General features: G+C 31.6%; 1 protein-coding gene across 1 annotated transcript in view; it reads right to left on the bottom strand.

Moving 5' to 3' along the window:
* RALGAPA2 (Ral GTPase activating protein catalytic subunit alpha 2) overlaps positions 1–22,761 on the bottom strand; it is a 387,908-nt gene that overhangs the window by 142,785 nt on the left and 222,362 nt on the right. The window contains 3 exon segments of the mRNA XM_074287744.1: positions 7,499–7,657; positions 14,621–14,776; positions 19,609–19,732. Of these exon segments, the coding sequence (XP_074143845.1) occupies positions 7,499–7,657; positions 14,621–14,776; positions 19,609–19,732 (439 nt within the window).

Below are 22,761 nucleotides of genomic sequence, written 5' to 3'. Positions count from 1 at the left end.
TACAGATCTTTAAACAACAATTGCCTCTCAGAGAGTTTTTGATAATATCATTCCTTTACTTAAACTCTCAAATCAGAATATATAACTTTAACTATTTAGATTAATTAATGTTGGATTCTGTTTTAGATGTTTTCTATCCTAAACCGCTTCGTACATAGATAAGTTAATGATTTATTTTTCAAGACAAATATTTAAGCAGGCAATAATTTTATTTCTAAAGATATTGAGCGAAGGAAGATTTATGAAACATTCATTATGCAATTTTAATGTAAAAAATAAAAAGTTAAAAAAATAAAACCTAATCTTAAAGAATTTGTTCTAATGAGGGAGCCAAGAGGCAAACAATTATATAAAATATATATGTGTGAGGGGCAGCTAGGTGGTGCAGTGGATAGAGCATTAGCCTTGAATTCAGGAGGACCCGAGTCCAAATCTGGTCTCAGACACTTAAGACTTCCTAGCTGTGTGACCCTGGGCAAGTCACTTAATCCCTCAGAAAAATAAAAAATAAAAAAAATATGTCTGTATATGAATACAGCTTGCACTGAGCACTCCCAAAATTTGTCAAATACCCTATAAAACAGCATGATAATTTTAACTCTTCAAAAACTTTTCAATTGACCCATCTACAACAGGCTCTCACTGAGGACCCAGTACAAATTCTATATATCCATGAGAGCAAAAGAGAGCAAGAACAAATGTATGAAAATCTAGCATATTATCAATCATCAATACACATTATATTAATAATAACAATAGCTATCAAAATCTTCAGTGGTTTCTCACTGCCTACAATGTAAAATATGTATTCCTTAACTTGAATTAAGACCACACAAACTGGCTCCATATTACCTTTCCAACCTAATTTCCCAGAGCTCCAAGTAATATAATGTACATCAAAGCTTCTTAAACTATGGATTGTGAAATATTTGAGAACTGTAAAAGGTATCAACTATTCTGCCAAGATTTAATTCTTTACATAAAAATAAACAAGTGCAATCTCATTAGCATACAAATGTATATTCATCTTTAATAAATATGTATACCAAAGAATTATTTTTAAAAATTTTCTTTATGATTTATTATCAGTAAATATTGATTTGTATGTCTATTTTATATACCTATGTATCCAGAATCCAGGTAAAAATTTATTGGGCAAAAAGGGGTCACAAGTAGAAAAAGTTTAAGAAGCCTTGGTCTACATTCTTTCCATACTGAAAGTTAATTGATTCTCACCCTCTAAGCATCTAATCCAACCTAATCCAATCCAATAAGGCATACACTGGAGCATACTAGCATGTTATATTGTTATATACTAGTATGAAACAATACTAGCACTGGAAAAAACTAGAATGAAAAGATAAAATGAAAATCTTTTCCTGTCAAGGAGTGTAAATTCTCTAGGGGTAGAGAGTAATAATTAATATGTAAATAGTCAAGTATATACATGATAATTTGAGGAAGAGAACATTGACAATTAAAGGGAACAGCAGGAAAGTCTTCTTGTAGGAGGTATCACATGAATTAAACATTAAAGACAGGTAGGGATTCTAAGAGATAGATACTCAAGGCACTGGGCACAGCCTCTACACAGACAAAAAATTCAGGTTTGAATTGATATGTAAGAGAACAGCAGATTAGTTTGGCCAGAATGTAAGATCCTTGTAAGTAGGTATTGTTTATATATGTATTTCAGCAACCAGAACAGTTCCTGGCACACAAAAAAACACATAGCAAATGCTCATTCACTGGCCGCTAGAATGTACACTGGCTCCTCATGGCTTCTAAGAAGACATTGAAAGCTCTTCACAACTTGGCTGCTAACTTCCCATTCAGGATTACTTAAACTGTTTTCCTTTACAATCTCCCATTAACATTCTCATTGCTCCATGTTCTATTACTTTTGCATAGTCTGCCATGCCTGAAATACACAATTTTACTTTCAGCTCTAAGAATTTCTATTGCTTTTCATAACGCAGTCCAAGTTCTATAAGGCTTTTCCTGATTCAGGTGGCATAGGAGACAAAAACTACAACCATGCAGACTTGAAGGGTTGGGTCAGAGCAAATGGAAAAGGTGGATAGGCGTCAATTCAGGAAAAGCTTTAAATGCCAAAGAGAAGAATTTATATTGGATCCTGGAGATAAGAAAGTCATTGAAATGAACTAGAAAGGGGGAAGGAATCAGACTGGAGATTAAAATGCTCAAAACACTTCAGACCTATACTAAACTACACTGGAAAAGGGAAGGCAGAGAGATCAGTTAGAAGACTATTAAATTGGTCCAGATGAGAGGCAATGAGGGCTGAAATTGGATTGTGGCCATGAATGAAAAGGATAATAAATATTAGAAATGGCAAGATAGTGAATGGATAGAATAAGTGGGGTACAGAGTTGAGGGGGACATTGAGGTTTCAAGCCTACCCCTTATAGGGTGGTAGTAGTGCCCTTATAATAATTACAAAATTCTGAAGGTAGAAGGGTTTTGTGGAGGAGAGGTAATATGTTTTGGGTATGTTAATTCTGAAATGCCCCCAGGAATCCAGTCTAAAGTGTCTAAGAGGCAGCTGGACATGCACGATGATAGTTCAAAAGAGAGACTATATCTTGATATATTCACCTGGGAATAATAATAATAATTATGTTGTTTTGGGATCAGACAATAAATAAAAATTCACTGACTTAAAAACTTTTTTTTTTTTTTAAATAGGAAAAAGACCTTCTTTATTCCATCAGAGAAGGGAAATCACATGTATGCTGCAGTCTGCTCTAGGATCAAGCAGACCCAAAGCAGGACAGTTAGACCTTGAAGCATATAGTTGTGGCTAGACAAAAAGGCAGGCAGTAAGATGTAGCCATTGATCCCAATGAGGGAGTAACAGCAGCAATGAGACAAGTTTGCCTAATTGAAATTGTCTATTCACAGCAGGGCTTTGTGACCAGAATGTGGTCTTTTCAGGTGCTTGTCCCAGTTCGAGGACCAACGGGGATGGACATGAGCCAAATCAGTGACTGCTACAGTAGAGTTCATCCAGAGGGTGAGTACAAAGGATTAGCGCTAGGGCAAGCTCAGGACGTAGCTTGCTTTTGGGGCTGTAGCTTGCTTTTGGGGCTGTAGCTTGCTTTTGGGGCTGTAACTCTGGAAAACAAGGTCTCTTCTAATAGTAAGAAAAGAGAGGAGTAACAAAAGGAGTGGTCTTGGGATAGGAATCCTGACCCCAAGATAGATAATAACTTACTTAAAGACACTGCTATGTTGGGGAGCAAAGAGACATAAGTTCATTCAGCTAGAAAGGCATAAACTCTAATTTTGGTGGTCACCTACAGCTGGTCACTTTTTAGGGTTTAGAGCATGTAAGGGATTTGGGGGCTATATAAGTACGAGGAAAAAATGACTCATGAACTTTGAAAGTTGGATGGAACTCTGGAAACTGATGCTTAGAGAAGTTAAGGAATCTGCTCAGAATCACAATAACCAGTAATACCAGAGTTAAGCCTGGAATTCAGATTTCACCTCAGCTCAATTCCAGAAAGGCTAAGTAAATTAATCGAGATAGTAATAAAACAATCACTGCTTAAGCAAAATAAATTAAATAATTTTAAAAAGAGCTTTTAATTGTGTAAATAATAATTCTTAGGTTAAGCAAAAGAGAATTCTCATTATATTTCTTAAATTCTTTCTGCATTTGTTGTCTTCAACATAGCTACTCTTGGGTTTATTTATGATCATCCAGATAGTTAAATATATGCCTGCAGACGAGGTCATTGAAATATACAGAAAATACTACCACAAAACTCACAATACAAAATCTTCTAAACAATATAAATGCTCATTTACTGGAAATAGGTAGTAAATTTGGCTGAAAATAAGCAGAAATATTGTTTACAATTTGAAAAAAAACCCATGCAATTGTTTCAAACAACAATTTAAAGATATACAGGTTGTAAAGGAAGTTCTGTCTTATTTAAGGAGTATGAAATTTGTCACTAAGAATAAATAAGCTATAGAAGCAAAGAATAAAATATTAAAGTCTTAGAAGAAGACTTTTTTTTTTCCTTTGAATCATCAAACAAGTTTCAAAACATTCATTCATGCTGACTGAACCAATTTGAAAGTAATTAACTTGTGAAATGATGGCTTTGGTCTCAGAGAAATTTATTTAATGGAAAAAAAAAAGAAGAATCAAGACTCCAATAAAAATGTGAAGTAGTAGCCATTCCTGTTAGATGTTACTCATTCTTCTTTTCCACACTACTTTGAAAATGCTATATACAAAGAAGGTTCATGCTGCCAGGCATATAAGTACTTTTAACATACACATAAGCATACATACATACATACATACATATATATAATAAAAAAATATGTGTATATATATATGCATATGTAGTCAAATATATTATATTTCAAAGGATTTGGAAGCCACAGCTATAGGTATATGCAACTTATATAGCAAATAACCCTATTTTATTACATACTCTATTAATGAAGTAGACTGAATGGAACTAAAATTTGAATATGCCTAACTACCAAATAGTAGTTTTTATATTGATTTTTTAACCTAAAAGGGATTAATGTAAAATTCTTTGAAAAATGCTTCTGATCACAGAATATCTAAATAAATCTACTTGAACCTAAAAGTCAAAGTATATTCTGATGAAATACTGCTGCTAAAAGAACACTTTCATCTCCATGTAAAATTTCTATAATAACTTGTCTCAGTCATTCAAAAATAAATATTCCTCACATTTCAAGCAGCTGCTTCATTATAATTTCTAAACAAAAATAATTATTTTTGTTGTGTTCACTAAAAATAAGTAAGGTTAAATAAACCTTTTGAGTACAAAGATTACACTTCTATAGTAAGTAGCACTAGTTAAAAGACTGGGGAATGGGTAAATTATTGCACCAAATGGCTGAGAATTAATCTCTGATGACTAGCTGCAATCTAACGAGGCATCTGTGTCCCAGGGAACCCACAGTATGTCCCTGGCGGTATGTGTAGTGTGTAGAGTCTGCATGGCATTCTTTGTCCTCTTTTGCAAGCAGCTTTTCGTCTCATTGTTTAGAATATCCTCATGCATCTGTGACGCGTGGAATGCATTCATACTAACAGACTTACTATTGTTTTCTCTCAGAAGCTTTGTTGAGCAAAGACTGCATCATGGTTCTTGATAATTATATTGCTTAATTAATCAAGACAAAAAAAATTTGCAAATCATTGCCCCGTTGCCAAGCAGGGAGATAAAAAATGAAAACAATACAAGCTGAAGCAATATAACAAAAGTAACAGCTATCTGATCAGAAATTCTTATATAATGAAGCTATTAATGCTAAATCGGTTAATGTTAACATTGCTCCAGGTGTCTCTACTTAGACGCAAACAAAAAGGCTAACATTTATGTATATAAAAGGCCAAATGTTGCCATGGATTCTGTAACCTGATAGAGAGGACAGCCTTTTCATTTGATTAGGGAATGCAATTTAAATACCAGGGACTGAAGCCAAACAACAGACATTTTCCTTTGCAAGCCTCTCTCATTCACCCTGGGGTCAGTAGTTGGTGAACAAAAGGTCAGCCACATTTGCCCTGGAAATGTCTGGATTAATTTTATTACATTGTAATGGTTTGTATTTTAAATGTAGGGATAACACTAAATTTCCAGTTACCTATTATCTTGTTTTGCCCTTTGGGCTTTTGAAAGTATTAAGAAATGGGTTCACTCAACTCATTTTGACACAATTTGCAATCAATTTTAGAAAACTAAAATTAATATTCTTGTGAAAGTTTTAGAGCAGCATAAATCTGATTATAGTATAAATCTCTTTTTTTTTACCTTTGAAGATGAAAATTAGAGTACCCTAAAGTTTCAACACAAAGAAATAAGAAAATCATGGAAGAGCAAATGATACTTTTAAAGTTTTCTTCTTAACATATGAATAAAGTTAGTAATTACTACAGGTGGACAGTTTCTAGTTCTGAAAAGTACCTTATACAGTTAGTTAATGTTTTAATACTTAACTAGTTAGGAAATTAAAATCTAATAAATCCTTGGAGTGAAAATACTAATTTTATGAAGGAGTAAGTATTGCTGATATTACAATCTTCACATACAAAAGCTACAACTTGATACATTTTGGTATCTAAATTTCTAAATCAAAGATACTACATATTTATTGTGAAGAAACTTCTGACTTCTTGCATTATTGGTAAAAAAAAAAAAATCTAAGGAGAAAACAGTGAAGAATTCTTTATATTTATATATATATATAATTTTTTTTTTATTTTTAGCGACAGTATAAATGTCACTTTTAAAAATCACATTGCATTCAGTGAGGACATTTCAAGGGATAGTATCACACTTGAGAAGTGTTACAAGTGATTTTTTTTTTTTTTTTGCTTCTTTTAACCTTAAAGTAAAATATATTTCTCATAACTCTGCTTACTTTACTTAAAGCTAATTTATAAGTCCTAATTTAAGAAATAAAACACTGGTTAGCTGAGTAAACATTTTAAAAAGAAAAGTTTAAAACGGACTATAACTATTAGTTGGAGATAGTGGATTCATATACCTTTTGAATAAAAATAGAGAACAAATTTAATATTTCTTAAATCTGGAATTATCCTTTTTCATGAGTTATTTTGACTATTCAGTTTAACAAACATTTATTGTCCATCCCCTATTTACTAGGCACTAGGCTGAGTTTTAGGAACACAGATAAAACAAAAAATAGTATTTACACTCAAGAAGTTTAGAATATTTAAAGTATGAAATTTTTATAGAAATCTGAAAATAGTGCTTTTACTCCCTTGGATGATGATCTTATTTTTACTAAATAAAAACTTGTTATCAACAATAGTAAGAGTAGTAATTTAGGTAACCAAATTAGTTTATGGAACTTCTCAGAGAATGGATCTTGTGATTTTTAGGATCAATGTTAATTAGTTAAGCTGATTTTGTGGCAAATGTTAAGAAATCCTTAGATTATCTATGTCACAATTATAAAAACAATTCCTTAATATATTCAAGTTAGTGATGCCATCCACTATATTGGAATTTGAGAGATTTCAAAATTATATTATGTTGGATAGTATAATTAAAACAATGTATCACATATTAGAACAGAAATCATTACTTGCTCATTTCTTCATCAATTTAGTGTTTGAAATCAGACTTATTTTTCTTAAATATTCAGTTATTTATGATAAATTCCTGTTGGGACTAGTATAAGACACTTTAAATAAATAGCAAAAATTAGTGAGATATGAAGCTGGATTTTTGGAATCAAAGATTATACCGAATAGTCTTGAATATTTTTGCTCTTATATCACTCATGTTAAATGTGAAATAAATTTTAACTTACTTGTATGAAGGCCATTTATCCTTATAATATAAATATAAATTACTTTAACACATTTATAACTTCATTTTTCCAGAAGACTTAACCATATGCCAAACAGAACATAAGATATGGCAATAATATGATGAAATTGTACCTCCGGTTTCTTCATTATCTCGATGAAGAACATGTGATTCTTCATTGGATAAATAATAATTAAAACATCTCCAAAATCTGTTGGTATAATACCCCTGCGGTAGTTCCTGGTGTGTTCAGACCAGACGATGTGAACCTCGTCATTTCCCAAGTGACGAAGCTGCAACAGCAAATTGGCTCTTTATTAATCAGAGTGATAACAACAGTTTATGAGGGGTCATGGTTTACAAATTGAATTACAATGCTCAGCAGCAGAAATATTTCATTACTTAAAAAGGTTAAAACACTGATTTCTTTTACATGCAATAAAATGGTGCAGGTGGCATGATTACTTAAAAATAATATGGACCTCATTTGAAATACATATTGGTACTTATATAACTTGTTTAATCAGCACATATAAATAAATTATTGCTCTTCTACTACAGTGTTAATAAGAAAGATATTTCAACTACATTTTAATATCACAAAAGGCATTGTTCTCAAAAACCCTGAATTAAAAGATGAAAGTTATTATTTTTTACATTGTATCACTGCTTTAGAAGAATACTGATCCAATATCTAGTTATACAGAAAATACTGTATGAACAGAAAAAAAATCAGGCAATTATAATTATAATACCATTTGTTGTACAGTTTATTGTGCTTATTTGCTTTCAAAAACTTTAAGAAAAAAGTATGAAGTCATTTCTGTTTAGCAAAAAAGAAATGCAAACTAACACAAAAATTGTATTTTACAGTCAAGATTCAAAGATCAGAGCCAAATCATCAGACTATTTTACTGACAGAGATAAGAATGAATTTCTATGATTTTGAAGATATTAGGAAGAATTAAATGTGTTCCATAAGTAATCACATCTTGGTAAATATGGAATAAGTAAAGAGTACAGAAACTTGATTGCAAAAATTAAAATGGTCTCTTAAAGAACTATAGTTATATAGACATTTCTAGTTAGTGGATTTCTCAACTATTCTCATTAATTCCTCTTAGGAAGCTAAATTTTCAATCTTTTTAAAGCAATAATACAATAATATGGGCATCAGGAAAAAAAATTCCTAAATGTGACTTACAAATACAATAGAATGAAAAATGAAAGGATATCAATATTTCAACTTATGAAATACATGTCATGTGTTAAAGGTAAAGATACACTTTTTAAAAATTTATATATGTGTACACACATACATACATACATACATACACACACACACTTACTCTCTCTCTCGTGAAAATGCATGTCATACTTTAAATGTAGAGAGTTAGTATGATACAAAGGATGAATAGTCTTCATAGGCACTTCAACTAGTAAGGGAAAAACAGGTGATCACACAAAAAATGTTTATTATAAATTTACAAAGAAGACAGTTATGTTGAAATGTCCCTTTATTCTTTTCTATTTCAGTCTTCTGGAAACAAGTATAACTCAATTATTTAAAAAGAGATTTGCACCTTGTGGGGATAATTCAATTGTTTGTATGTAGGTTCATGGACTGTCATTTTTACTAAGCACTATGCTATAACAAAGTAGTAGAAGTTAATAGTATTCAAAACTTTTCACTGAAAATTGCTCATTAATTTTTTCCCTTTTATACTTCAAGCTAGATTAGATCCATGTGAAATGAGAAAACATTAAAGGGTCACACTAGCACTTGTGAGGAAAGTATCCATAATGATGAAGTCATAGATCTCACTAAAGTATGGAAACATACAAAACATTAGGGAGCAAAGGTTGTACAACTGCTTTAAATTATTACATAATGTAACTGAGCCAAAATTTTATATATCTCTCTATTTAACAAATATCACATTTTAAAAATTTAAACACAGTGGCCTCCCATCAATGTACTACTTTGGGAATGAAAACATGGTAGTCATTTTGTGCCAACAACACAACGAACCGTATTTTCAAAGGAGAAGTGAATAACATCTAATTGAAACTTCAGGGGAAATTTTAAAAAGCAGAATGTAATTACTGAAGCTGGAACACAGCCAGGACTCAATACCTAACACCCTTAATCTTGAAAATAGAACCAGCATCTTTAGTAACATATTGCCCCTTGATATAATGCTTGGGCAAATAATTTATAGGTGAAGAATCTCCCTTATTAAATCAAAACCTGCACTTGGTTTTAGTTTAAATTATTTTAGAGGCTATCCAATCAATCATTAAGACTCTACTTTAGCATAAAATTTAATAAAACTCAACTCTAAGGCAATGTATCAAAATGCATGAAATATATTTCTGATTGGTACTTAAGAATTTTAAGGCATGTAAATTCAAAACAATTAATCTTTGAAATATTCGGCCTCCCCCCAAACTCCTATTCAACAGTAATCCAAATATTTAAAACAATGGTTTGCCACTATAAAAATGTAGCAAAACAGCTGTAGGTATATATTAAATTGTACCATTCCCCCTGCAATAATTCACTAGTACATAAATTTACTTTCATTTCTTTTAATATAATATTAATCATCATAAGGTTGCTTTTCAATATTGTATGCCTTGTGTATCTGGGTACTATATGTGTAATTAGCTAAGTCACAAAATTAACAGTAAAGGCATCAAGCTCAATTAAAAAGAATATTTAGGACAAAGGTATATTTGAATACCCTAACAAGTATACAAAATGAACACAATAAACACTGAAAACACAAGTAAAATGAGTTTTTAGTCACATTATAAAACTTATCAGAAGAAGCATAGAGGAGAGAGACTACTTTTTCAAGTTAATGGAGAGTTTACAAAAGACATTCATTCATTTTACATGTTGTATATGATAAGCATTCCCAATAGAACAAAATATATTGTTCAACTACAGTTTCTTCACAATGACTACAAGTTGACTCAATCTAAGAATAGGCATGTAACTTATAGGGCAAATTATAGACTTTTTCATTTTATAATTAATCATGCCAACTATTTTCTCCAATGTAAGCTGTACTTCAGAATGTACTTGTCAGTTAGTGAACAAATGCTCATTTTTCAAGTCTTGAAAAAACAATATATGTTCTGAGTCTTGCCCTGTACTACTACTACTCATTAGCTTGAGTAAACAGTTTTAAAGTCACTGTGCTTTAACTATTCTGCATGCTGCCTGCCAGGCAGCACGCCACTGGTGACACTGGTCATGGTACACACCTAATAGCCTGACCTCCTTTTCCGTCTAATTGCATTACATAGCCAGCTGGCTCCAGAAAGGAGTCGTCTGTTTGATTGAAGAATTCCTGCTCCTTGGTAGGCATAGCTGCTACTTTTACTAAGTAACAGTCAGGCCTGACATCCCCATTGTTCATCTGACAGTGTGCCCATCCTAAAATCTAAGTTTTATTTGTAAATTAACCAAGAAACTTCCTGCCAGAACAGCGCTGCCTGGAGACTGATAATGTGTGCCTTTCATTCCCTTTCACTCTTACTGTATCACTGCCAATTTGTTTTTCTGCTGCTGGCCAGCCTGAGGCTATAAAAGCCTTGTAAGACATAAGTGCAATTATAGTCCTGGAGTCAAATGAATTGGACAAATCCAATAGCACAGCTCTGTCCCCACTTTGCAAAACCCCTACAGCAGTTAGATTAGCTGCTAAAAATCTAATCTAGCTATAGCTAACAAATTTCTGCAGCGAAAGATCAAGAGTTCAGTATGGGGTTGCAACCAGATTTCTGAATTGAAAAAGTTCTACTATGACAAGGGCAGAACATAGCATAAATCACTTTAGAATTTTGCAGCTTATTTTTAAGCTGTTAGATACAATTTAGTTAGAATAAGACAAGGGACTATTGGATGCTGTTACTGGGATTGATTTTCGTTCTAGCTGCAAGACATCTTGATGAAGAAAGTTTATCACTAATGATGCTAAATCCTGAAACTGCAAAAGGTACCAGCTGAACTTCAGATGATTTCAGTGGGGAATCTTTCAAACAGAGTCAAATCTGAGCACATTATTTGTATTTTTAACTGGGGGTAAAAAAAAAAAAAAAGCCCCAAAAATAAACAAAACTCTTCATTTATTTTCTTAAAAAAGAAAAAAAAATAAAGAAAGAAACATTTAAAATTTTTATTCATTCTAAAGAATATAAAAATTTCTCACAAATAAAAACTTTTTTATGCATTATTCTCAATTTTACTGAAATGGCAAAACAGAATTTGATCCTAAAATCATTACTCCTTTACTGTGCTTTACAGACTAAAGAGAATGAGGGACCTGCTTGAATTGTAACCTATTTCAGTAAGTCATCTGAAACATCATTTAAGGTAAATGCTTTGAGACAGGAACTAAATCCTTTCCTTTCCCTGTCATGAACTTTCAGGACTGTAAGGCATCTTAGCAATCACATCTCTACTACCTCTCTAATAACCACAGTATTGAAGATCACCAGTGAAGAAGGATTACTCCCTGTCTCCTGAGATAGATCATTCCATTGCTGTTTTGTGATCATCATGAGAAAAATTTTCACTATACTGAAACTAAATTAGCTATTTTGCTACTTCTAACTACCTGTTTCAATCAAATGAGATGATCATTGCACTATATGCCTAGTACGTAGTAAGGCCTTATAAAAATGTTTATTATTGTTACTATTATTATTTCTCTTTACTATTCTGGTAGTTCTCATTTGGACAATCTCTAATTTAGCAATTTCCTTATAAAATGTGGTATTACTATAAAGAGGAATCATGGTATAGTATATATAGAGAAAATTTGACTTTTTGAGATTCTAAAGAACTAACTTTTAATTCTCTGTCAATTACTGATAAACTGTCACTCACTTTCTCTTTCAGTTTTGCACCCATTAGAGATTATTCTACTTGTTTGTCTATGTTTCACTATTTAAATGGATTCATGATTCAAATGGGCATTCATTATGCTAGCGAGATCTCAATCCACTTACACTTTATGTTCCTTGTAATTCTAATGTTGTCTTCCCATAAATAAATTCAAAGGAGGTTTACTCTGGGCTTAGGAAGGGCAGAAATCAGTATAGTTAGTAAATATATATAAAAACACATTAAATTTTTCATAGCTCCAAAAATCTTATAAAAATTTCACTTTAATCACTTTGTTTAAGTGTGACTGAGTTGGTTATTTTCCCTTTCCTTTCCTCTCCCCAAAACACAATGTAACTCTTGATTGGACTTTGAGTCACTTGTAATTCTATTTATTCAGAGGTCATAGTGTTCAGTGTTTTACATTTGTGTAACAATACTAGTAAAATATAAGTGTCAAGAAGTTGGCTTATTTATGACAGGGATCAAACTTGGATATCACAGAAAGTGCTATATAATTTCTTCAAAGGCAATCCAATCTGATCTCCTTGTTCCATTTCCACTCTAGACTCAGCTTATTGTTCATTTGTAAGGTCTGTCTAAAACATGTGCATTGATGACTTACTCATTGTGTTCCTGTTCCAACTACATGCTATAATCTGGGCAATTCACATTCTTGATCCATTCATTTTTCCTCTGTAAATTGTTTAGGCATTTTTTTTTCTATGTGGATCACAATGAAAAAATTCTATTGTATTAAAGTAATGATGAAATGAACATACTTTCATCTATAACCAACCTACTTTACAAATAGAGGGAATCCCTCTTCCATTTGGACTCTGTACAAGGCAACTTACATGGCTGTGTTTATTACCATTGATGAGCATATGCTTTCCTATCTAAAGCCTTGCTTAATACTAATAATCAGAGAATTGTTGAACGAAGTTATTTATGTGGTTACATTTGTGAATAGTTTGTATGATATTAAAATGTGTAGAAGCTGTTGTTGCAAGAAAACAGGCAAGAAGTGACATAAAAATGAAAAAATATGCAATGAAAAAAGCACACATGCCAGGCAAGCAGCAAGACTGAGAAATAATAGAGGGGCCAGGTGCTGCATTGTTAAAAGACCAAGAGAAAGGCCTCCACTGCATTTGCTAGATCGTGTGTGGAGGATTTATGGGAAAATACCAACAAGAATCATACAAAATGTGACTTTCCTTGGAGAAAGTACACTTACTTATTAATTCATAACACAAAATGAATGATTTTTCTGTAAGTTTAAATTTTACACAATAAATTATGATTACAATCCTTTTACATAGTGCTATAAGCTCTAATCTTCAAGATATAGTGGATTTAATTAACTGTTAAAAAGAACAAACAAGAGAAAAAATAAACAAGCCATTAAGATGGTTAATATTAATATTTTAAGTTTAAGGAAGTTCAAAGAATTATCAATATCACAAATAAATAAAATAGGAATGAGTCTGCGTAAAAAACACCAAATAAAAGATATCTCATATTACTCAAATTAGTTGAAAATTACTAGCAGCTTAAATATTATTAATAGTGTAAAGTATTGTTTCGGGAATCAAACTATAATTCAGGCATCACCAAAAACTATGTAACTCTGCGTTCATTTAACCTCTTTGGATAAACTTCTATAAAATAAGCAAAGTGGGATAGAATCAATCCTTTCTTAAAATCTTTTCTGATTTTAAAACTCTGGGTTCTATATATTTCTACTGTACTTCCTTATTCAAAGACCAAACTCACAATTTGCAACCAAGGTATATACTTTTAGAATTTTTTTAGATTTTAGAAATGACTAATTTCCTTAAGAACACATGATTTGTATGTTTGTATGTGTGTGTGTGTGTGTGTGTGTGTGTGTGTGTGTGTGTGTGTGTGTTTTTAAACTTATATCTGTATACACATATAACGCATATATAGAGTGAGGGAAAAGGCTAAGAATAAAAATTAAGAAATAGATTTTTTACTTTTATCTCTAGTTCCAAAAACCTGTTTAAGACTGGTTAACTATTTTTGTTACCATTTCATCATTTATTTGATCATCAGATTTTAGATGTGGAGTTTTAAAAGGATCTCAAAGGTCATCAAGTCTAACTTCCTCATAGGCCGATTAGGAATGGAGGCTCAAACAAGTTCATAACTTGCTTAATTTTACAGAGGTAGCAATTTTTTTTAAAAAGCCAGATTTAAAATCAGTCTTTCTGGTTCCAAAAATCAGCATTTTGACAAAAACATTTTTTGTTTAGCAAATCTTAGAATAGAAGTGAATCAATAAGTTGCATGGTTCTAGAATAAAATTTCAAAAAGATATATACATTACCTTTTTGGTGAGAGAATCATCTGAATCAGATGGCATTCTAGTAGAGACATGGAAAATCACTTCCACAGTAGAGGTAGCATAGTAAGGTGCAGTTTGTCCTGTGCTGCCATTTCTTTGGAGGCCACCCATAAATCCACAGTGTGTTGAAAGGTCAACCTTATATATGTAATAATAAAAAATAATGATAATCAAAAATCAAGTCTTCTGATTTACTAAGCTAGATGACAAGTTTACAGTTTTGTAAAGCTCTAGCTTTACTGTTAACTGCTTAGTTAATATCCAGATTCTTTCAAAGAATGGACACATTTTTCCTTCTAAGGAGCAAGAATTCTCTGTATTGTACCATATTAAGATCCATTTAATTAACTATACTTTTTCATACTTTGAAAAAAAAAAAAGTGAATTTCTTTTATATTAAATATATTAAGGATAAGGAAATGTGCTTTTTAAAAACTTGAGAGAAAGAAAAAAACCATTGTCAAGAATAGTCAAGAATGCACTTAATACTTCCTAGCCGTTTGACGCTGGGCAAGTCACTTAACCCCAGCCTCAGGGGGAAAAAAAAAAGAATAGTAAAGAATGGTTACATTAAAGAACATATTGATACTTTTTAAATAACCATGTCTTAAACTACTGTTAAAAGAAGAGTTGAAAAGAAAGAGCTAAATTTCTGAAGACTTAATAATTAAAATGATACCTTGTACCTAGTTTTAAAAAATCACTATCATACCCATTTCACATATACATACTTCCCAAATTGTTTTATTAAGTTAAAAGAAAATTAAAACTATAGGAAATGAAAAGGACAGAAATCTAGTAAGACAAGAAATTCCTAACATCTTTATAGTGTGTAATTATAATCTGGCATCTGGCAAAACCTTTCTCAGAATATTATTAAAATGCACAAAATATGTAATTTACAAAGAAAACCAATTACAGTAAAATATAGCAGTCAAAATATTAAAAACAAAAGCAAACAAGTATAAAAAACCCAGGATTAAAAACTCTTGGTTTAGATTATGTTTAGATCACTTAGAAATCTCTGATTATAGAATAGTCATAAGTACATCTTCCAGAGGTAAGTGTCAGTAAGACTTAGATTCAAATTGATATATACAGGTTATGTGACTTTAGCAAATTATTTAGGGAAACAGAAACCTATGCTAAATTCTGCCCACAACTTGTTTTTTTAATATTGCCCTAAGATGAGAATGTTTTTTATTTGTTTAAATAGATTTACTATTTTTAAAAATGTAAAAAAACATTCTTAGTTCTTTACAAAAATAGCTAGGCAAAACTTGGCCCTTAAGCTATAGTTTGCAATTCCCTGTTTTAGGCAACTCTTGAAGACTATTTCTTAACCTGGGAGCTCTTTCCATCATGGAAATACATGCCTTATTCATTCAGTTATTACATTCTTTTTAAAAAGTTTTGAATTCCAAATTCTTTCCCTGCCTTCACCTTTTCTCTACCTTATACTCAAGCTACATCTTTTCAATTATACAAATGAAATTATGCAAAACATATCTTTCTGGGGTACATATCTAATAGTGGTATTGCTGGATAAACAGTTAATGCAGTTTTATAGTTCTTTTGAGCATAAGTTATAAATTGTTCTCAGAATGGCTGGATCAGTTCATAACTCTAACAAGAGTGCATTAATATTTCTTTCCCCATCCTTGCCTCCAGAATTTCTCATTTCAGACAAGTGTGAGTTGGAAACTCAGCTTAATTTTATATTGTATTTCTTTCTAATCATTGGTGATTTAAAGCACTTTTTCATATGCCTCCCTTAATCCACTCTTTCTTTTATCATGCCATATCCTCTTTCCCTCCTAAGATACATTTCCATATCCAATTATTCAGTTGTTCAGTGTGCACACATAATATTCTTTCCATTTTGAACCAAATTCCAGTAAGAATCAGGTTCAAACATTCTCCACCATGCTCCTCTACTGTAAAAACAAATTCTTACGTGGCTTTTTATTGTGAGAAAAATTTCTCCACTCTACATCTCCTTCTCCCCTTCTCTCCCAATGAATTTACTCTCTTAATCCTTCCTTTTTTTTTTTTCTTCCTGTTTTAGATCATCCCAACATCATCAACTTACATGCATGGTTTCGATCAAGACAGATTCTTTTTAACTGCCCCAATAAGGATAAAAATCTTACAAGTTACATATAGGAATCTTACAAGTTACATAGAGGAATTTAAACAGTTTAACCTTATAGAGTCTCTTATGAATTCACTTTCACATCCACCTTTTTATGCTTCTCTTCAGTTTTATGCTAGAATGCCAAATTTTCTATTCAGCTCTGTTTTTTTCATTAGGAATGCTTGGCAATCACCTATTTCATTAAAGGCCTATTTTGTTTTGCTAGGTAGTCTTGATTCTAAAACTAACTCCTTTGTCTTTCAGAATTCAGAATCATATTTCAAATCCTCTACTCCTGTAATATGGACACTACTAAATTTGATATGATCCTGACAATGGCTCATGATAATTAATTTTTCTTTCTAAATGTCTGCTATAGTTATTTCATTTTGGAATGTCTTTCAGAAGGTAATTGATGGATTTCTTCAATTTCTATTTTACTCTTTTGATCTAAGATATCGATGCAGTTTTCTTTAATTTTTTTTTGAAAGATGATATCTAGGTTCTTTTTTTTTTCAATCAAGGCATTCAGGCAGTTCAATAATTCTTAAATTGTCTTGGTTTAATATATTTTGCAATTGATTTGTTTTTCTAATAATGAATTTCACACTTTCTATTAATTTTTCATTCCTTTTAAAATTTATTTCTTAATGTTTCATTGAGTCATTAGCTTCTACTTCCACAATTCTAAATTTTAAGGAGCTATTTTCCTCAGCAAGCTTCTACACCTCTTTTTCTTTCATTTTACTAATTCTGCTTTTTAAGGAGTTATTTTCTTCAGTGAATTTTTGTACTTCTGGTTCCATTTGTCCAATTCAGGTTTTTAAAGAATTCTGTAATTCAATGAAATTTTATGCCTCTTTAAGTATTAGACCAATTCTTTTTATTAAAAATGTTATTTTCGTCATTATTTTTTAATGTCTCTTTTACCAAGCTATTAATTTTTTTCCTCAAAATTTTCTTGCATCACTCTTTTTTTTTTAAATTTCTTCCATTCCTTTTTTTTTTTTTTAACTCTTTTAATAATTCCTACTAGGTTTTTGTCTACTATAGCTCCTTTCATACTATTATCTTCTGAATTTATGTCTTGGTTTTCCCACAACAATACCTTTTCAGACTAGTTTTTTTCTTTTTCTATTTGCTTGTTTGTTTTTTGCTCCTATTCCCAGCTTATTTCTTGACTTGGAACTTTGTTAAAGTTGTGCTTTATTCCTCTGGAGGTGGATAATTACTGTCCCAACTTTCAGAGTGAGTTATAGGGATGTGCAAGGTTTTCAGCACTTCAAAGATGGTGCCATTTGGGGAGAGATGTGGTCAATTTTCCTGCATACGCTCTGGTCTTTATCCAGGAAAGGCTCCTGTTCCCCTGCAGCTGCAAGCACCAGAACTCTTTTTGGCCCTGAAACTTGGCCCTTTTACCTTCGGTTAAGAGCTCCCAAAGCTATTATTGCTGCTGTTGTTGCTGCTGTCACAACTGCTTCCAAGGTAGGCTGCTAGTGATGCTACTGCATGTGCTCTGGGCTATTCTCCACTTTATTGTCACAGACTTCTCCTGAAAAACACCTAACCTATTTTAGGATAGAAAAATATTTTATTCTAACCTTTTTTCTGGCTCTAGAAATTTGCTCCAAATTTTGGTTGGTCCAAAATTTGATTTGAGATGTTATTTTAATATGCTTTGGAGGGGGAATGTTGGGGGAGCTCTTCCTCCATTTTGGCTCTGCTGGCACATCTGGAAGTTCTACATAACAATGAAATAAGTCTAATCTCAAGCCCAACTTTAATAATATGATTTAGAAACACCTACTTTTCTTTGTAAATACCTAGGATCAATTTTAGAAGATAGGTGTGAATGGATACTCAGTCCAGTTAAGAGAATTTATTCTGTTTTACCTTTTTAACATTATCTTATTCTTTTAAACTCTCTTTATTAAAGCCACTATGTTTTTGTCAGGCAATCCCAAATTATTTTTTTAATCTTATAATTAGATGTTTTCTCAGCTAAACACAGTTTCTCTTTCTGTTCAGGTTATATCAAAATAATATGTGCTTTGAGAACTAGGTATTTTATGGGCCAGAAATCTACTCTATTGAACTTTTTCATCTTTCGAATCTACATCCAGGTTTTGAGGCCCAAATCAAATGCTATCATCTCAATGAAATGCTACTATCTCCTCTCTCATCAGGGTTCCACATTACATTTTAATTTTTTCTTTTCTATTACATATGTATTATCTTGTTTTATTTTTGTCATAACCATATATCTATCGCACATTCCATGCCACACTTTTAGAAAAATATGGAATATATTACATTTCAGCTATTTTATTAAGAAAAGAACACTACTAAATGTTTAATTACTAAAAATTAACTTTAGTAGCTGATAATTACATAGCTTTAAAACTTTCAAAGTATTTTCAATACACTATCTTACTTAATTCTCACAACAATTCTTTTCAGAAAGTATAAAAAGACTTATTATGCCCTATTTGCAGATGAAACAATCAAGGCTGAGATGGGTTAAGAAATTTCCTAAATGTCACATAGCTACTGTTAGACATGGGATATGAACCCGTATAATTGATATCAAATCCAATTCTCTATTACATTTATATTTAAATTTGTATTTTTAAAGTTGCTAGAAATTGATCAATGAGTGGTGAAACTCAAAAATTACTACATCGATTATAAAGGACTCAAAAATTCTTGATAATTTGGGTATTTCTAAAGTAGGCTTAATAAGACAACATAATTTTATACACAAATACCTCAAAAGAAAAATCCTTTAATTTTTACTCAATTGCATTCAATTAATATCTATTGAGTGAATTACCTCCCAACCAAGTCCTGCAACAAAGTCTTCATATGCCTGGCTTCCCCTTGCATTTGACAATATTGAGCATTTGTCTTCTTGTCCTTCAGCAATATAAAATACTGCAATCTTGTGAGTTTCACGGCTGTAGGTAAGAAGAAAATTAAAATGAAGTATATTTATAAAACAAGGGAAGTTGAGGGTACTCACTTAAAAAGGATTGGTATATCATTTCTTTATCATATAGTTTAGCATTTATCTATCTTTCTATATCATACAGTTTAGCATTTCCTCTTCATTTTAATTCAGGACCATTTCAGTTAGCCTTTGAAAAGGACAAAATTTCTACTTTAAATTTTATCATGCAGCATTGTAAAAATTCTCTAATTCTAAATTACCAAGTTAATAATAATAAAACCCTAAAACAATATCATCTTCTAACAAGAATAGAACAATAGAAGACAAGAAACTTGTCTTGGTTAGTAAAACGTAACTGCCCATTATCAAATAATTGGACATCTACCTCTTCTGAAAATTGTATAATTGAATTCATGCTATGGGGTTAGAAAAATAATATTTGACTGAGGAAACAATCAAATAGTTATGTCCATGAAAAGCTTAGTTCCTACTAACATTATATTAGCTTAACTAGAATATGAATGAACTTACTATATTTGACTGATTTAAATAATTACTTTTTGTATATATAATTAGGTTAGTAGTGCAAAAAATCTAACTTTGTATTCTATAAAAATGTACTTGATTAATAATGAACATCTTTCTTCCTCTCAAAACCCTTAGTAGGAATTATTCTATTAAATGCCCTTCCTTTAATGAGAAGTCATATTCCCTTAGGGTTTCTTGACTTTTTTTTTTTTTTAAATTAGGGTTGCTAATCTGATTATCATTGTATTTCCTTCATTATTTTTGGAGTATCCAATGGGAAATGTCTTTTAAATCCCATAAAATAAAGTTTTATTGCTCCCAAGTAGCATATTATGCTACAAGGGCCAAAATGACTGAAATTTATTTCCTGTTGGCTAGTTCTTTTGAAATCCTAAATTAAGTAAAAACAAAACCTAGACAAAACTAACTTATGAACAACAAAGCCAGAAAAGTATAAGTTCCTTAAATATTTCCATATACACAAACTAATTATCATCTTAAGAGTCATAATTTATTGAAACTCAATTAAATCTTAAAGAAGAAAAATGAGATTAGAAAAGAGGATTTAATGAATAGGGAAGAAACTTCATTTGATTGTACTAATAATTACAGAAAAGGTATGATTTGGACTATTACTTCCATGGAGGAGTCTTCTGAGGTATATCTATTATGGAAATTCATTTGTTAACAGTTGGAGTCAATTAAATAACAGAAAATATATTGTCTTGTATGGAGTACTGGAAAATGTTCTACTTGGAAGTGTATTCAAGTAGATAAGTGACAACTGTTGGCACAATACAACTTTATCTACTAGTCACTAGGATGTGATAAAGATATATTGAATTAAAGTAGAATACCATACCTATTATCATTTGTTTGTGTGAGACTCCCTATCTCAATTGAATTGGAAGTGATCAACCTATTCAAGGCTCATTTACACTATTCATCAGCATGAGAGCTTGATTTTTTTCATACATAACCTGGTTGATTCCTCTTTAGATAACCTGCTGGCCTCTAGTTACCAAGAGCTCACAATACTAATGACAATCTTAGTTTATAGATACTCAATCATTATACCCTGTTGAAGCTCAGAACTCCAGAGCTCAAGAAATTTGCCAGCCTCAGGATCTCTGTTGATTGAGATTATATCCATATACCACTATAACTAGCAAACAAGTATTTTAAAAATCCTATTCAACATGGGATTTGGGGTTGATCTCTAATTCTTTACTACAACTGAATCTATGCTTTTTTAATTTTATTTTATTATAGCTTTTTATTTATAAAACATATGACTGGGTAACTTTTCAACGTTGATAGTTACAAAACCTTCTATTCCAAATTTTCCCCTCTTTCTCCAGACCCCATCCCTTAAATGGCAGATTGTCCAATACACATGTTAAACTACATGTTAAATCAAATATACGTACACATATTTATAGTTATATTGCTGCATAAGAAAAATCAGATCTAAAAAACAAACAAACAAACAAACAAACCCTGAGAAGGAAAACAAAAATGCAGGCAAACAATAACAGAAAGAGTAAAAATGCTATGTTGTGGTCCACACTCTGTTCCCATGGTTCGCTTTCTGGGTATAGATGGCACTCTTCATTACTGAACAATTGGAACTAGTTTGAATCATCTCATTGTTGAAGGATACGCCCATCAGAATTGATCATCATATATTATTGTTGTTGTAATGATCTCCTGGTTCTGCTCATTTCACTTTGCATCAGTTCATGCAAGTCTCTCCAGGCCTCTCTGAAATCATCCTGCTGGTCATTTCTTGTAGAGCAATAATATTCCATAACATTCATATACCATAACTTATTCAGCCATTCTCCAACTGATGGGCATCTACTCAGTTTCCAGTTTCTTGACCCTACAAATAGGGCTGCCATCAACATTTTTGCACATGTGGGTCCCTTTCCCTCCTTTAAGATCTCTTTGGGATTTATGCCTAGTAGTAACACTGCTAGATCGAAGGGTATGCACAGTTATCAAACTGTGATAAACTATCAAACAGTTTGATAACTTTTTGAGCATAATTCCAAACTGCTCTCCAGAATGGTTGGATTTGTTCACAATTCCACCAACAATGCACCAGTGTCCCAATTTTCCTGAATCCCCTCCACCATTAGTCATTATCTTTTCCTGTCATCTTAGCCAATCTGAGAGGTGTGTAGTGGTATTTCAGAGCTGTCTTAATTTGTGTTTTTCTGATCAATAGTGATTTGGAATACCTTTTCATATAATTAGAATAGTTTCAGTTTCTTCATCTGAAAATTGTCTCTTCATAACCTTTGACCACTTAGCAATTGGAGAATGGCTTGCCTGAATCTATATTTTTAAAAAATCTCTCAGAGTTCTCTGGAAGCAGTCAAAAGAAACTTAAATGCAATATTTATTTATGAAATCTCAGACCCAACTTATATGAATCTGTTCATTCTCCTTCAACTTCAAACTTTTCATTTTTGATATATGAGGTTCTTAAAACCCTTAATT

The sequence above is a fragment of the Sminthopsis crassicaudata genome, chromosome 2 (assembly GCF_048593235.1).
Source record: "Sminthopsis crassicaudata isolate SCR6 chromosome 2, ASM4859323v1, whole genome shotgun sequence".
In the NCBI taxonomy this organism is placed as follows: Eukaryota; Metazoa; Chordata; class Mammalia; order Dasyuromorphia; family Dasyuridae; genus Sminthopsis; species Sminthopsis crassicaudata.
This window is presented reverse-complemented; position numbering and strand designations above follow the sequence as displayed.